Source organism: Pseudopodoces humilis, chromosome 2 (genome assembly GCF_049639895.1).
Source record: "Pseudopodoces humilis isolate 2021_Gansu_Grassland_sample_001 chromosome 2, ASM4963989v1, whole genome shotgun sequence".
Taxonomy (NCBI): Eukaryota; Metazoa; Chordata; class Aves; order Passeriformes; family Paridae; genus Pseudopodoces; species Pseudopodoces humilis.
In genome coordinates this window covers 93,037,020-93,054,506 of record NC_142201.1, presented here as the reverse complement: position 1 = coordinate 93,054,506, position 17,487 = coordinate 93,037,020, and the positions used below count along the sequence as shown (strand labels likewise).

Genomic DNA, 17,487 nt, shown 5'->3' with positions numbered 1-17,487 from the left:
CAGAGTGGATCTGGACTGTTTACGTGTGACAAGGTAAACTGAACAAGACTGACGCTTCCAACATGCAGCCTAGTGCTTGTTGTCAGGAGAAGTGGGAAACTGTGCCCTGTAACTGCAAAAAGATAAGGTGGACTGGTAGTCATGTGGGTGTGGGCTTTCACTGTGACTCTGTGCCCAAAAGCAATCTGATTCAGATTTATCTGTTTGTGGTAACTCCTGTAATGCTATATTTAGCTTTCAAGAAGGACACTGAAAATTAGAGGATCCAGAAAAGCCACAAGTCTGAAAAAGAAAAATCTTACTGCTGATAGACTTCAGAAGCTTAATCCCTACCTCAGAAGGTGGTATAGAGTAACTTGCTTACAATCCAAAAATAATTCACAGAGTGAAGGTAAAGTTAACCAAATATACTAGTAGAAGAACTATTCATTGGTAGGATGGATTTTTCCATCCAGAGTGACTTTTAATTTAAAAACATAAAATATATATTTTATTCTTTTTCAAAGGGAAATTTGTTCATTGCAGCTTTAGTTTTAAAGCTGGAGAGCTGTGGCTTGTGTTTTATGGATTAGATTGGATGATAAATGAACTTTTGTGAACTGAAGAAATGGCTGCAGTGGGATCAGCATTTCTGTGAGGGAGAGGCTTGCCAGACCTGGCACCTTTTACAGGTGAGAGATCATCTCAGTGTGCCATGGGAAGTGTTCTTGTGCTAATGAGGGAGTCTGCCTGAATCTGTCTTGGAGTATGTGAAATCTTGTCTGCCTTACACTGTTAAATGAGACTTCAGGCCTGTTAATTTGGTTCTCATCTCCCCTAGTGAGACTTTAATCTCACTGAAAGTGGAATCTTGGTATGTTTTGTTTAGTTGTTTTTGGTGTTTTGGGGAGAGGGTTTTGTGTTGTTTGTTTATTTGTTTGTTTTTTAGGTTTTGTGTTGATATTTTTCCCTACTGTATCAGATAAGTTTAAAGAATATTTGCAGTATAGAGGAGTCTTGCTTTATAAAATCCAGACTTCTCTCTGATTGTGTGTCGTTCTTTTTGAGGCTGTGTTCTTTTTCTTTCTCCTGATGCTAAGAAGGGTTTTACATGAATTTGAATAGGGAAGAAATCATTATCCAGTAGAAACGCAACAGAATACTTAGTGTTTGTTTTAATTTGCTAATGTAAGGTTAAAATGTACTTTTATCCTAACCTTACTAATACCTCCAAATTTGTTCTTGATCATGTCTAGAAACTTTATAGGAAAGTACAGGTCTTTGGGGAATAGTCAGGTGATCTTTTAAGTGGGGTTTAGACTTAGTGGCCTGGGTTTACATGTTGTTAGACAGAGGATCAAAGCTCTAAGTTCCACGGGCCATATTTCCATGGTTAAGTGAGGCTTCTGAGCATAAAAGGAATGGTAGTTTGGGCAGCTTGCTTTATAGGCTTTTTGATTCTGGGAGCCCCAGCCCGTGGTGGTAACTGATTCTGAGACTGAAGCTCAGTGGGAGATACCTCTTGAAATGAGGTGATACCAGAGTTATTACCCTACTGCTGAGGTCAACTTACCTGGGATCTCAGCTGTTCTATTCATAGCTGCATATCACAACTGTAGAATGCAAATTGTCAGGTAACCTGGGTTTTGTGGTGTCTAAGAACAAAGGGAAAACACTTAACAAAACAAATGCAGAATTAGTGCTATCATTAGTGACTGTTAAAAAATGTGCACACCATTCTGCTGAAGTTGATTGCTTATTTGCATGCTTAGTGATATCTGCAGTGAAATAATTTCCTAATGATTAGGATTTTTGCTGTACTCCTGGGAGAAGGTGTTGCTTAATTTTCCTCTGCAGTTTGCTAAATGGCTCAAATTGTTCGCAGTGGCTACACTTTGAAGATGTAAATGTAAAGGAAAGCTGGTTTTTTTACAGGCTTCTATCCTATAAATAACTCAGCTTAGTTCTATTTAAGTTTACTTTTTTTTTTTCTGGAACATGACTTTATATAGTTGAACTGGTCCATTTCTAAACAAGGTATGAGAATCATTTAGCTATGTGTCTCCAATATCTGGTTCTTACATAACTGTCTTCTGTAAAGTTTCCTGGTTGTCACTGAAAATTGTTTTCTGTTCATGCTGTTTTTCAGGTTTCTGGTGTATTTTGTGGCTTCAGATGAAAAATGCTAATAACTTTTGTTGGCTGCACTTAATAATTTCCTTTGTGATTAAATATAGCAGAACCATAAATGCCTAAGATTATCCTCAGGCTGAGTGTTTGCCTGATGACTTATAATTAAACTTAGAAGTGTGTATGTATTAAAAACAAGTTGCTGTTTTCATCTTGTGAGTGCCATGCTACAACCTATTTTATGCCTTTCCTCTTTTAATATTTGGTGTTAGATTTTGTAACTCAGTGGTGCCAACCTGGTTCAAATGCTGCCACATGTTGGAGATTATAGTATAGGAGTGATGCTGTATTCATAGAAATGTCTTGTTTTCTTCACTTTAAGGAAGTTGAAAATGATTATAGTGTTTAAGTTTCCCCTTTTGTTTCCCAAGTCTGTTGAGGGACCTCTTCTTAATCACCAAGCCACCTACTGAGTAGGGAAAAAGTACAGATTTAAGTGAGCTATTTTCCATGCAAAGTAGGGAAAAATAAGGTTCAAAAGTTTCAATGTACTTGCATTTTTCTGCTGATTCCATAAGGATTCAGAGCAGACTCTGCATAACTGTCCTAAGAGCTCAGTAGAAATCTACAATTAATAAGGATTTCTTATAGTCCAGTCACTCATGACAACACTTGTAAATGCCAGCAAGGATTTCTGGGACAAGCTGTAGCAGGTTTTATGCTCTAGAAAAATTTCAGTTCTAAGTAAAACTCGGTATCCTGAGTCTAGATTGTTGGAGCTGTTGAATTGGCTGATTCAGGCACTTACATAAAAGTGTCTTTGACACTCTGATGCTCCTATTTTGATTCCTTTTGTCTTACAACCACCAAAGTGCCGAACTTCAGTGTAGCTCTTATCTCTTATATACAGCATGTTTGAGAAAATACTTTTCTCTTTAAAAGCATTGCTTCCTAAATCACGATTTCACAAATTGTGACTTTTCATTTTCCTCTCATGGCAGACTTATTCTTTTATTCCCTGTATGCTGGCATTGGCAACACAAGCCCAGACTTCAGTCAGCTGAGGTAGGACTGTGTGTAAACCATAGGGACTGTGGAACTACAGGTGGAAACTTGACAGATGCAAGTTAATTTTTCATTTTTCCCTATGTCTCTTTCCAGAGTAATTGCAAAGATCTTGGTTTCTTCAAAGTAGTGCAGATATTGGATGTCTTTTTTGGATGATCAGTTAAAAGTGTGCATTTCAGGGCTGGATGTTGGAAGCGAAAAAACCAAAGCCCACCTACTTCAGCAGATAACATGCTTTCCAAGAATGTTATTTTTATAACCACATAAATAACTGAAATATAACTGGAGGTATTACAGCCTAGAGGAGACACGTCTAGCATGTTCCTGTTTAGCTACACCCAAACCTTCAATGTTTACTTTTCTCAGAAGGGGAGGGGTGGATGTATGCTGCTTTTTGCATTACAATGCTCAGAATATCACTGGACAGCAAATATGTACTCAGAGGTCAAATGTAGAAGACTTTCTTTTATTCATGGTAGTAGAAGGAAAATTGACTTACGTTTTTAAAAGCTGACCTGTGTCAGGGCAGCTTTGCTCACTCACGTGTTACATGCACTTAAACACTTGACTTTGAGGTTGCACCTGTGTTCCTGTGGCCTAAAAACTCAATTCTCAAGTATAAAATGCCAGACCATCGTCGGATGTGAGTGTAGGGTGGTGGTCAGGGAACTTCTGAACTGCAAGAAGCAGGAATGTCCTCAGTGAGAAAGCAAAATGTGGGAATCTTGAGGAGGTGGGAGCACTATTGGTTGTAGTTTATTAAAAGACCATCAAGATGAAGATAAATTTATCTTTGTCCTGGGATATTTTGGACAAGCACAAACATAGTGAAAGGGTAGTGGCCAACTAACATGCTGCAGGAGTGTGTCAAAAGTAAGCATGCTGCAAGGTCATACAGAAGTGGTTCTTTGCCTCCTTTCTTCTTTCTTCCCCCACCTGAAATATAAATAGCAACTAATCTTATAGTGGAGATGGGTTTAATGGTGAATGTCAAGTTTTGAAGTAATACAGGTGCTCAAGCAGAGAATGGCATCCATGTGCTTAAGATCTTTGGAAAGGTTAAAAAAAAGAAGTGTAAAAGAGGCTTTTGTAGTATATTTATACCTGGTTCTCAGAACACTTAAAAGTGATTTCTTCCTGTGATAGCTTTAGTCTAGCTGAGTCATGGCCTTATACAGCATTTTGTTAAGACCACCTCTAAAATAAGTGTCCAATATCTGTTAAGAAAAAAACATGGATCCTCTTACAACTGAAATGAAAAATAGGACTCCAGAATATTTTCTGGAGAATGTGCTGAAGCTCTTCATTTGAATGGGAGCAGGCACATTTGTTTATAGGAGTAAGGAGTTAAAATCCATTGAGATAGCCCTCTTTCCTGTGGGTTTACTGCCCAGTCTGAATCTTAAGACAATCTTAGACAGTAATCTCTTTAAAATGAGTTGAACTATAGAACATGACAGAAAATCAACAAGTGATGGTGATGCTGCTATTCATTCTTACTGGAGGAAACTATTACCTTTATTCCTACAGGTCTACTTACAGCAACTAGTGAAAAATCCAGTGCATTGTAGTATTTCTGAAATGGTATTCTGAGTCGACATTGATGCTCTAGGTTGTGTCCTTGTGTTCTGTTGTCCTCCATGAGGGCTTGATTTTTCTCTGTCACCTCTGTGTTGTGGCCTTGCTGCCTCTTCACTTAGTCTGTGCTAGAATATTTAGTCCCAGAAGGGCTCTCATCTCCTTACGGGTGGAGCAGGTTGCTGTCCTACCACTGTAATGCCTTGTGACTGGCATCTGGCCTGATACAGGGAATAGTTTGGCCCATGCTAAATAAATACGCTTACATAAGTAAGCATAAAGTTACAGGGATGATCACATTTAGATACCACCTATTCTTTATTGCTCTTCTGAAGTTCATTTGTTCTTCAAGATAAAATTACACATCCAGTATGAAGACAGTTGATGGCTGAAAATAAATCTGTTTGCATAACCTTTTTACTGTTCTTTGTTGCAGCTCTCAAGTTCCACTTACAAATATAGGAGTGAGGAATTCAAGAGACAGTTTTCTCATCTTCCAGAGTCGGAGAGACTCATAGTAGGTAAGAAGTAATCACAGCAAAAGTCCTTGTCTTCAGTTTGATGACTTCAGATTGCAATCATGTCAAAGCATTTTGGGTTTTTTATGACAAGTTCTAGCTACAGCTGATAACTCCCTATTCTCCTATCTTTGAGCTAGTATGAGATACCTTCAAGGAAAGCCACGTACTCTCCTCTACTGCGTGCTTTGTGGGGAAAAAAAAAAGTCTCTTGCTTCTGAGACCCTGTTAACTAGGTAGATCATCCTTAGCAAAAACTTTCCTCTTGCTCCCTGGAACTAATACACTTGCCCAAGGTGTCTTGACTGTGACTCCTAGAACTGAGTTACACGGTGGGTGATTGTAATTTTTAAGACTATTTTTCAGATGAATGGGAGAGGAAAGAAGTAGGTGTCAGAGAATATCAAACTATGATGCATAACTTTTCTCAGCACTGAAATATTCCTTTTCCAGCTCTGTTTCACTCCACTGCCGAATCCAAAGAAGGCAAGCATGCATGTAACCCTACCTCCTTTGCATAGTGATGCACCTTATTCCCTCCTTTATCACCTGCTTGTGTTGTATTTGTGTGACAAATACACTGTATATTTTTATACAAAAATAGCATTGTGACTGTTCAAAGTTCATATTTTATGCAGCTTTTAAGGAAGTTAATATTGAGAGGCTGTTTAGCGTATGTTTTTAGTATGCAAGAAACAGCTCTGAAGCAGTTAAATCCTGTATCTTTTTCCAGCCTCAGGAGGCAGTTATGTTCTGAAATGCCTTCTGCATTTTTAAAATACTTCAGTAGGGACCTCAAACAGAAGAAAAGGATTTTACTTCAAAGCATTGTTTTGATATTTCTCCCTGCACTTGATTGATGCAGAGATCCATGTAGCCAACTCTAAAGCACAGTTTCAAAGAAGGGACTGCATAAGATTTAGAGAAAGATTTAATAATGGGTTAATCTCAATCTGTTCCATCAGAAGCAAAGCCACTACTTTTATATAGGTTTTTTTTTTTACCCCATAAAAAGCAGTGTTTCCTTGAAAGGACTTTTTTCATCCTCCAAGCAAGGAGCTCTTCCTTTGCTTAGTGGTACAGGCTTTACAGTGCTCCAAGAAGCCATTGCTTGCTGCTGTTCATTAAGAGAATTGTTAACTGCTTCTGTTTTTAAATCAGCTGTTTAAAATAAGCAACTATTCCACTGTAATGAGCAAGGTATGTAAAGATTACATAAAATACTATTTTCTTAAAATGAAAGAAATTACTTAGACTGTCTAAGTGGGAGCTTAAAGGAGTGCCACTATAATTTGCCTGAAAATGTTTTTTTCAAGCAACACATTAAGTTACTGGTTCTGAAAACTTAAAGGGGAGAAATGCTAATCTCTTCTATTACTTTTGATGTTTTCTTTTGTGTAGGTTAGTCAGAGTGGGGTTGCTCATCACTTGCCCAGTGATGACCTTTATAGGTCTGAATGGTGCTCTTAAAAAACGCAGAAGTCAGATGCAAGCTTCTTAGAAATGCTTTTACAAGTCCTTAACTTCAAACTCCTGTTGCCTTCCTCTGTCAGCATTTTGGTATCTGTTCTTAAACATGCACTTACAGCTTACTTCTTTAGATTTAACCTTCTGTAGTTCTATTTGTAGTTACAACTCCAAGGGCTTGTATATATGCCTCATTCTTTTTACAAGAAAAATTTATTTCCCCTTTTTATATTGAGGGGGAAAATGCTAGAGAATTTTAAAAATTGTAATAAAAGCTTCTGTAAATGCAGATAGAGCTTGAAGTTATGATGTTGGGGACTCCTGAACTTGATATTTGAACAAGAACTGTATTTATTATGTTCTTGTAGTACACAAAATCAAAATTCTCGCTCAGATGATACCACATACAAAGCTATTAGATACCTCTAAGGGTAAGATCACTAATATACATTGCATCAATATATATATTCTGCATATTTTCTATACATTAGGTAGCCTTCATTAGGTTGGAGCTCCCAAAAGAGGTCTGTCTTAATTATCTAGCAGCAGTACTTTTGTTTGAATCTTCAAGCTTTGAAATTGGGCAGACTCTTTGAGATTTTTAAGAAGTGTGACTAAATCCTCTGCTCTTGTTCTTGATTAGCAGGTATCTGATGATGGGTAATTGCATTGTAGATAAAATCTGTTTCTCAATAGGGATGTTTCAGTCAGAGATAGCATTAAAAAAAAATTATAGTCAACTTCAGGAAATACCCGCTGCCTCAAGAACTGGATAGCTTCAATCTGCTTGTTAGTGTCTCACTCTGCAGATAGTTTTAGCTAGTGAGAGGATCTGTTTAGTGGAAAACTATTACCTTACTATAGCATATGAATTACGTTATGTAGGAGTTGACAGTATAATCTGTTGTACTATAAAGTGTTTGTGTATTCTGTTGTTTAGCTGCCTTGAAGTTTGACTAATGAATACTTCTGCCATGTACTCCTGGTCTTGCCTGACACCTCTTCTCTGAATATACCTAAGATAGTGCACTGGGGTTGATAGATGGAGTGCTGTTCTCACATGGGTGTACCATCAAAAATGTACCACTGGCTTTGGGCTGTTCCCAGAACAATCAACGGTCTGGATGCAAGCCGCTACAAGTCTGCCTTCAAAGACTTCTTAGAAGTGACAGAGATGGCTTTTTCATTGTATTGTAATACCCCATCTCATTTTAGTTAACAGGTTTGTGTCAGCTGTGCTGCAGTCAGTGAGTAACTTTCTCTTGCTTTCTGTACACAGATTACGCCTGTGCGCTCCAGAAGGATATCCTGCTGCAAGGACGCTTGTATCTCTCTGAAAACTGGCTTTGTTTCCACAGCAACATTTTCCGATGGGAGACCACAGTAAGATCTCTTAGCTCACTTGAATCCCACCTTTTCTTTGTCCTGTCCTATCAGGATATAGGTTGAGTCTCTCAGATCTCATTCTGTCAATCTCATCCTGGTAACTCTGGGCTGCGAAGAAAGAGCCTGTATGCCTGAGTGGAAATGCAGATCCATTCTCTGTAAAATAAGAATGGCAGTGGAGGCATCTGAATGCTAAAGTGAGCCTGCTTAGTCAGTCATTCAGCTTAAGAAGCTTAGGAATTATGCTAAAGCTGGCTTTTTACATTTCTGGATGACAATTTGCCTTCCTTACCATGCAAAGTTGGCCCATAAAGGAATGTAACACATAATCCCCTACTGTAAGTCCTGGGGTATGACATGGTATGTGGTATTGCCCTATTCAGTAGAGAACTCTGCAGCACTAACCTTACTGAACTTACCCTTACATGCAAATATGAGCATCTAAGAAGAGCTGAAGGGAATTGATAAATGGCTTCTGCAAGTTCTCATATTGTGGTCTGTGGCTTTTGAACAGTATGAGCAAAGGTAGATATTTGTGATATGTTGGCCCTTTATTTCTGTCAGATTAGGTAATGAATTAAAATTTTTCATTCAAAGAGTTGTTACATCTGCTGTAGAACTTGCATGAAGCAGTGGATAAGAAAAGGAAGATAACCTAGGAAACAGAACAGACATGTCAAAATGTTCTGTGAACTGTGAGAGTGGTTGTAACTTTAGTTAGTATCTCACATTTGAGTGCTCTGAAATACACAGGATAAACAAATAACTTGTGTATTTAAGATCATGAGTGGCTGTAGAAATAATTAACTGAAAACCAAACTTTTATCAGATGGATTTGATGATTGAATATTTCTTATTTTAGATGTGAAATTAATTTTAAAACGAATCCTTTGGAATTACAACCTTGAATATATAAACTGCTCAAAGACTGATTGGGTTTTTTTTTAAATCCAGAACAGCGTACATCCTGGTAACCTGTTTCTGCCTGTCTAGCAGAGTGATATCTTCAACAATACCTTTAGGCAGTCTGAGCTCATCAGCTACCATGGTGGAGCCAAGTTTGGAACCTCATTAGCAGGCTGTGTTGTTGCAAAGAGAGAGGGAGTAAGTGGAGAACTTTTTGCTCACACAGGAAAAAACAAGTTGGAGCTGTATGTTACTCCTTTCTCTAAGCTGAATGGCAGCACAGCCTTATATTCAAGAGAAGAAGGGGGTAGGCTGGAAGGAAATGGCTTCTAGCAGCCAGTCAAACCCTCTTTCAACATCAGAAACATTTCAGCTACTAATATACAAGTGAAATGCGCCTAGGCAGGAAGAATTTCTTGCAGTGACTAGACTGCAAATGAGATTTTGAAAATGGACTGTATTGTAAAGTTCTGTGAGATAACACAGTCTGTTACCTGATCTCTCTCATCTATGTCCTGCTTTATGTATAGCGTTCTGGTTGGGATTGACTTTCAGATCTGTAATTTGTGTTTGGTTGGGATTGTTGCTGGAGGAGTGGAAGAAAAGCAGAAAGAACCACTTCTCTAGTTGTAATGTGAAAGAAGAGGAGATGACTCTTAAGTCACCTCAGCTTCTACTTTGAAATTTTTGCTGTTAAAGCAGCAAGTGGAGATAGTAATTGCCTTTGTGATCTCATCTGAATTGCATCCCAGGGTTTGGGCTTAGTTTGAGTTCCTCTTGCATGTTCTGTAACTTCTAACTTTTTAGTCATAAGTTATTTTTAATATGTCTTATTAAATGTGTTTCTGGTTAGATTTCTATTGCTTTGAAGGATATCACTTTTATGACAAAGGAGAAGACTGCTCGTCTCATTCCAAATGCCATTCAAATAGCAACAAAAGGAGAGAAGGTAAAAATCTGGTTTTGAATATGTTCTTGCTAAATTCTAGAGTCCAGAACACACCACTTATTCTGGTCTATATTTGCATAAGTAACTTCCCTGTCAAATGTTTAAATGTGATTTGGATCAAAAGGCAGACTTAGGTTTGGCCCCTGTGCATGTTTGCTTGATAATTCAACTCCAGTTTGACTGCAGAATTCCTTAGTGGTGTTGATTCAGTAACCAGAAAGTAAGGGTTTGTCTCACCTATTCAAAGGAAAACTAAAGTTCAGAATGTGTACTCTTCATACTGGAAAAATATTAAAGTCACTGGATTTCAAGTACTCATTGAAAAAAACTACTGAAAACAAAAGGACTGTCATGTCATGGGTTTCAAGTAATGGAGAAATTCACCCCAGACCATGTGCAGGGAAATGAAGTTTTTGAGTGTGTATTTGAAAAACTGAAAAGCATGGTGCAGAGTCTTATGTGCAGTACACTTAGTGATTAGTTCTTCTGTAAATGCCTTGAAAATAATAATTCTTGGCAAAGAACAGAGCTTTCCACAGTGAACCTGGAGCTATTCTTTGGGAAGTAACTGTGATTGATCATATTTGGCTGTTCCCTCTCAATTCATCCAGTATTAACTTTCATTGACAAGGAAGATAGACCTCTTTGCTAAAAAAAACCCAACTTTTAAATGGGAAAGATTTTAATACTTGAAATTATGCATATAATTTGACCTCCTATTTTAATTTCACATCATCTTGTGTGAAAATGGTAGTAAAAGGCTTATGTGGCAGAATAATGGAAATGGCTGCAGCCTGTAATAAACAGGCATATGTGTTTCTGATTTGTTCAACCCTCTCTGGGAAAAATTTAAGTGTGTTTGAGTTGAGGAGGATCTTTTCCTTTATGCCAAGGGTAGTCACATGGCCAGAACAGCAAATGTCTTCAAATGCTGTGTGGACATTGGGTGAAACAGTGAAAGTGATACAGACTGTGGAACCTGAGGAATATGACCCCAGGTTTGGTGAAGGTGAAATGGGGCAAGCTGTTACTGAAAACCTTGGGATATTCAAGATACAAGGATGCATTCTGGGATTCTTGAAAATAGCTATATGTGAGCTTAGTTTTTTCCTTGTTTTTTTCTGCAGTTTTTCTTCACATCGTTCAGTGCAAGAGACAGAAGCTACCTCAATATTTTCCGCTTGTGGCAGAATGTGTTGCTGGATAAGGTAAGCTTGTCTGCATCAGGACCTGTGGTTAAGCAACCAAATAAACTTTTGATGGAGACAGATGTGCCTCTGGAGAATAAGAGACTTGAAATTAACCTTCCATTTCTGACTTAGAATTCTAATTTGATGTTCTGCTTTGGTTCCTTGTACTTCAGATCACAGACGATTCTCATCTTTTCCTTCTCAGACTGCCACCTACAACTCTGCTGTTGGAGGAGCGTTTTGTCTTTGCATATAAGTTGCAAGCTTCTCTTCACTACTAGCTCAAGCATATGTTACTAAATTGATATGCATTTGCTTCACATTTTCTGTGCCTAATTTGTGATCAAAAAGGCAAGGTTTGCTCAGTGAAAACTTTTAAGGAAAAAGGCCAAAACTCCTTCTCAGATAAGTTAGCTGAAACTTTGCCAGCCAACTCATTACAGCTCTGCTGACCTTGAATAAATGCAACAAAGGCCAGCTGTATAATATGGAGTTGTATCTTGACAATTTCGGCTAGTTAGTTTGATTTATATTGCAATTTGTGGATACTTAAGCTAATTTTCTAAAAATGGACTGACACTTTTGCAGAACATCACTGTAAGAAAGAAAATATTTGTAAACCAATTCTTTCCTGTTTATGTCTCTCATTGTTTAAATATTTTAACACAGTTGCAATTACACACTGAAATATCCATATATAACACTGCAGTGATCCCCAAAGGTTTAAAGCTGTTGTGCTACTTACACATAGTAGCTACATTTTTTTTCTTTTTGTTAGATGAATTTTAGGGCAGACTAGAGGCACTATTTGTCAAAACAAAAGCTGAAAATAAAGAGAAGTGATATTTAAGGCAAAACCAATGTTTCTTGCAAATCTCTTGTCCCTTAAATCAAATGGTGTTTAATTGGTCCCTCAAATCAAATACTGTTTAATTGTAACTTCGTAACCATCTTGTCCTGAATCCAGCCACAATGTACTGTGTCACCTTTTGACTAGAATGTGCAACTGCAAGTAACCTTGCTTTCTTTCATTGTGCAGAGTTTGGCAGAAATGGCACTTATTATTATTCAGTTATTCAGTTGATCAGTCTGTGGTGCTGGAGGGTCAATGTGTGGACATTCAGGTACACAAACCCTATCCTAGGGCTGGAAGAGAGGTGACAAGCTTTGTACTGTTCAGTATTAGTTTTTCTTGTGTGTTTCTTCTCTGTGACACTGAAATGAGTGTCATATTAGGATCAATTTTCCACTTCAGAGCAGTAGCTAAAGGATAGATGAGAAAGCAGGAGGCATGGACTGCATGCAAGATGAGATGAATTATGCCAGCAGGTTTTAGGAACCAGTGCATTTGAGTAGCTTGGGAACTATCCTTATTATTTCTCTCAAATCTCGCTGTTAGCTTGCTTGCATCCTCACTGAAGTATGTTAAAAGATAAATCTGTTTGAGAATTTCTGCTTGGGGCTCTCAGTTGTAAAATGGAGCACAGTCCTGAGGTGTATGTAGGACTTTTTAATGTAGTATGTTTGGAACTATTATTGAAAAAGGATTTCTGTTAAGTTGAGCTCCTACTCCTGAAATGTAGTAATGACTTCTGATTCTCTGCTAGAACGTGTTTGAGTCACCTGTCAGTTTTCTTTATGATATTCTTTACTAGATAAAGCTAGAGAGGGGCACTGTAGAGTTGGAAGTGGAAATTTAAGTTGCTGGAGCTGGATGCCCTGACACTACTAGAATGGCAGCTGTCTACTGAACTAATACTAAAGAGAGCCCTTGGTGTTTTCAAGCAGTTTTGCTGTTTTCTCCCCACCACTCCAATGTCAGGAACAGCATACATTTGGAAAATGTCTCATGTACCTGAGGCTCTTCCTTGATATGCAATGCTGGTGTATGTGCATTTTGGTGTTCCTGGTTTCAGTGATCAAAGGGACACCATCAGAATTTGTAAGGCTTTTGACAAAAATCTCTCTGGAACCAGTTCCAAAAGGAGCTGGCTTTAATGTTTCCTCTGCAAATAGCTAAATGTTTTAAAGCCTGTGAATAGCTTGGTTATATTCTGGAGCACATTTGCTAGACCTGGGGATGACCTCCAGCTGTTAAATTATGAAATAAAATTGTCATCAGAAGTGTAACTCTGACTATAGATGTCATGGTGCTGGTTTGCACCACCTGATGGCGAATAATCCCTAGTTTTCAGGATTTGGATCCAGGGGACTGGAATTGTATTTGCTTCAAAACATCTGTGTGCAGAGGTAATTTTCAGTCCCTGGGCTCTTCAGCACTTCTGGGCATAGATATCGTGCTACAACATCTCACCTCTGAGGAGTGACCTGTCTGCTTTACCTGACCCACCTTAAGCTTTCACCACCTGCACATCTTCTTGGTGGGGTCAGCCTCATACCCTTTCCCAGATCTCCATCTGGTGGCCGTTCATGCCTTGTACTTCCCAAGTTTTGCAAGTCCTAGGTGGTTGAACAAGTAGTCCTTTGACAAGTCTGCTTTTCTATTAGAAGTGACTTGCACTGTGCAAGAAAACCAGCCAATGGTACATGATATTCTGTGCCCAGACTTACTTCATCCATCTGGATGCTTTCCCCCAACTTTGCACCGGTGCTCTCATAGGACTCCTAGTCTCCTTTAGCTCAGTTGCAATTCTGCAGCTCATAATTTCTTCAGACCTTGCTCAGAATACACTATAGTATGTTTGGTGCTCTTCCAAAGTTCCTCTGCGAATCAGTGGGTACTTTCCTCTTAACATGGGCCTTTCTTAGGTTTTTATTCTTTAAATGTCCGTACAAAGACTTTTTTCTTTGAAGGAAAATTCTACTTTTTTTTGTTTGTTTTTCCTTCCTGTTGCAAATGTGTACAGTGTAAGTCTTGTAGGCTTTTACCTTGCCATTGTTTTTTAAATGATCCAGCATCATGGAAAATAAGGAATCATTAATGCAGGTCTGGAAGAGACATGACACCAGTCTTGATAAAACAGATAGCTGCTTCCAGATCCACTGCAGCTTTCAATAATACTTCAGTTTATAAAATCAGCCAAAAATCCTGTTTTGCATTGGGCTTTCCAGGTTGGTACAAGAAGCTTATTCATGACTTCTATTGACAATAAGAGTGTGCCATTCACAGTTTTGCTTTATTTTCCTAAACCTTACAGGTGTCAAATAACCCTGAAGTTTAAGGGAGAAGGAACAAATTAAAATGTAATTAGGCAGGTCATTCAAATCCCAAACAAACACAGCGCTCCTTATTTCTAATGGAACAAGATCTTAACTGAATCGGTCTCAATTCCCATGAGTCCTCTGCCTTAGAGTTGGATTTATTTTCCTATTGTTCTTCTTATGCTTTGCTGAGTAGAGATTTGCACCTGTCTCCAGAGACATTGTAGCAGGTAAGTCTAGAGGTGTGAGAAGGGACCAGAATTTCTGATCAGCTGGGCATCTCCAGGTCAGCAGTTCTGCCTTCCCCAGGAGTTTCTCAGGGAAGGTTGTGAAAAGAGAGATGTTTATTTCCACCTTTATGTACAAGAAAGATTAATTTAAGAGATGAAAGAAGGCTTGGTTTGATTCTGAGCTTCATGTTTAGGCATTTAGAAGGAGAGTTTGCTGTTTCCCTCCCCTGTTCTGCAAACAGACTTTTGTATCAGTTGCCTGGTAGGAGTGTGGTGTATGGTGAGGGTTATGTCTCTTTAGTCAACCTGTTTGGCATGTCTTGTTATTTCTGCATTTGTCCATAGAGGATAAAAATCATCAGCTTTGCTTCTCTCGGGGTACTCTGTAGTATTGCTTGTGCCATGACACTGCTTTGTCTGGCATGAAGTGAAGTATTGATGATCTGTGCTTGAAAAGATAAAAGTGTATCCCAGCTCCTTCTTGTAGCCTTTGTTTTTGTATACAAAGAGAACTGAGGTAAAACACAGTGTCGACCATCACCTTAAATGGGCGAAGTAATTCATGTTTAGATTTTGCCTTTCAAGCTTCAGAGCTTCTCTAAGCCATCCTCTCAGAAGCAGAAATCTGACCCAGAAAATTTATGCCCTTCTTTGCTTTCAGAACTGACTCTTTCTGATACAATAAAGCAGGTCTTGTTTGATCTTGGCTTGTGACCATTAAGAACTTATTATATCTAGCTGAGCCAGGAATAATTGAGCGAAGTGCAAGAATCCTGTTTTAGAAGCAGAAGTTGGTAACATTGATTTTACAAAACAACAGGAAACAGCTTTATAGATTCCTTTTATAGAAGCTGAAAAGCTTCTGTGCTTTCCTCAAACTATTGAGCTGACTGTATAAGTGCAGTCTGATTTGCCCGTAGACAGAACATACCGGTGGATTTAATTAGCAACATTAGCTCTGTGCCATTATGAAGCAAGGCGCTGGCAATATTGGGCAACAGAAATGAAAATGTTTTTTGTTGGTTTTTTTTTGTCCTTTGACTTCTGGTTGCTAAGTATGCTAGCTAAAGATCCACCTCAGCCGTATTTTGAAACCATGCAATGCCCACCCCTATTTTTTGGCCATTTAATAAGAAGAGCTGTAGGTAGTTGTTTGTAGTTATGAGTTTATTGCTCCAGAAGACAGAATGCCTGGGGAAAGTAAGGCCAGCTGTAAGTGGACGCACGTGTTTCAGCACTGCATTGCTCTGTAGAACAAACCCCTTTGCAGAGGGAGGCTGGCATTAGCTGCTATGACCCTTGCTTTATAGCTGTGTGTTTTGTGTTTTAATGTTTGCTTTGCCCTCGCTAGGATGAAATACCTTGAAACTGATTTCTGCCAGTAGGGTGCTTGTTGCCAGCTGCTTTCTGAAAAGCCCGAAGCCGTGCTGTGCTGGAAAATACCCGACGGCAAAACCCTTCCTCGTCTCCCGAGTTGGGCTGTTTGCCCCTGCCCTGGGGGGGAGCGGCTCCCGCGGGATGCGATGGAGCGCGGGGGTCCCGCAGCCGAGATTGGCGCTGTCCCGGCCCGGGCGGGCGGCGGCAGCCGGGGGGGGCTCTGCCCCGGCCCCCGCGGGGGGGCGGCCCCGGCGCCGCCGCCGCCCAGCAGGAAGTGGGAGCGCGGCGGCGGCGGCGGCCCCGGGGGGGAGGGGGGCTGCCCGGGGGGGAGGGGGGCTGTCCCGGCGGGAGCGGCGCTGCCCCGCCGGACGCGCCAGGTGGGTCGCGGGGCGGGACGGGGTGCGAGGAGTGCCGGCAGCCCGGGAAGCCGCGGTGCATTTACATCCTGCGTGCGGGTCAGCTCCTCCGTGTCTGTCTAAAATTGCGGGTACTGTAACTAACACTCTACAGGTGAAGCAAGCGGGCGGAGAGGATCATTTAAAGGCCCTTTAAATAATGCATGGGTATTTAATGTCATCATTTCATGCAAATAGTAAGCACTACTTATGTTACTACCTCATTAGCACGGTCTTGTTCCCTTGATCAATATGGATGGTGGCCGAGGCACATTTTCCAGTGTGGTGTCTCCTGTTTTAAGATCGTTGGTATTGCTCTCTGAGCTCTGTTAAATACAAAAACCTTTTATTTCCTTTCTTTCTCTTTTTTTATAACACACCCCCCCCCGCCCCCCCCCCGCCCTTTACAGCCTAGATGGACTTTGAAACTCATTGCTTACTTTGCAGATATGACTGTGTCATACTACTTTCACCTCCAAGCTTTCCTGACGATTTAAGAGAACTTAAATATGTCTTGGTAGCTGTGGGCATTTGTGGAACAGGATAGAGATATTGTAGAGAAGAAGACTTAGGCAGTGGTGAGTCAAGGTAATCCTGAAGAAAAGCAACTATTTTTCATAGAGAGGGTGCTGGTGGTACAAAGTGATGGCCTCCTGTCCCACGTTGGCAAAGTGGACAGTTGGCTGACCTAGACACTAGTGTAGTGACTGAAATTCTAGCCTCCCACAATTTGTAGAGTACTGTGAGCATCCTCAGGAAACAGGTGGGTATCTATTAAGCAGTTTTTTCAGGATAAGAGGGACTGACTTATCTTTTGCCCTATCAAATGAAGTTCAAGAGGGAGGTACCTTGAAGGTATCTGTGAAAATACTGGTGACGTGTGAAGAAGCAAGTAATGGCTACAAATGTGTGTTTTCTTAAAATGATCATCTTTCTTTTGTCTGGTGTTGTTGTCTGAACAGTGATGGAAGTGTGGAGTAGACAGGAGTACAGCTGCCCAAAATGCTGAAACCCAATCTTGGAATGTGATACCTGAATGCTTTCGGTCCTTGTCAGAATTGAGGTTAAAGGCTGTGGCGTAATTCAAACTTGTTGCTGTTTTTCCTCCAGTGCCTTACTGTCCCATACCGTGGTTCCTTACTAGCTCGCTTT

General features: G+C 39.8%; 1 protein-coding gene across 4 annotated transcripts in view; it reads left to right on the top strand.

Annotated features, from left to right (window-relative positions):
- The window catches only part of GRAMD1C (GRAM domain containing 1C), a 51,425-nt gene that overhangs the window by 12,303 nt on the left and 21,635 nt on the right, over positions 1-17,487 (top strand). For all 4 annotated transcript variants that reach the window (XR_015771968.1, XM_088051923.1, XM_005523916.3 and 1 more), the window contains 4 exons: positions 5,192-5,276; positions 8,020-8,123; positions 9,886-9,981; positions 11,109-11,189. Coding sequence is in view for 3 of the 4 variants with exons in the window: in XM_088051923.1 (XP_087908049.1) it covers positions 5,192-5,276; positions 8,020-8,123; positions 9,886-9,981; positions 11,109-11,189 (366 nt within the window). In the remaining variant the exon portion in view is untranslated. The remainder of the gene's footprint in view (positions 1-5,191; positions 5,277-8,019; positions 8,124-9,885; positions 9,982-11,108; positions 11,190-17,487) is intronic.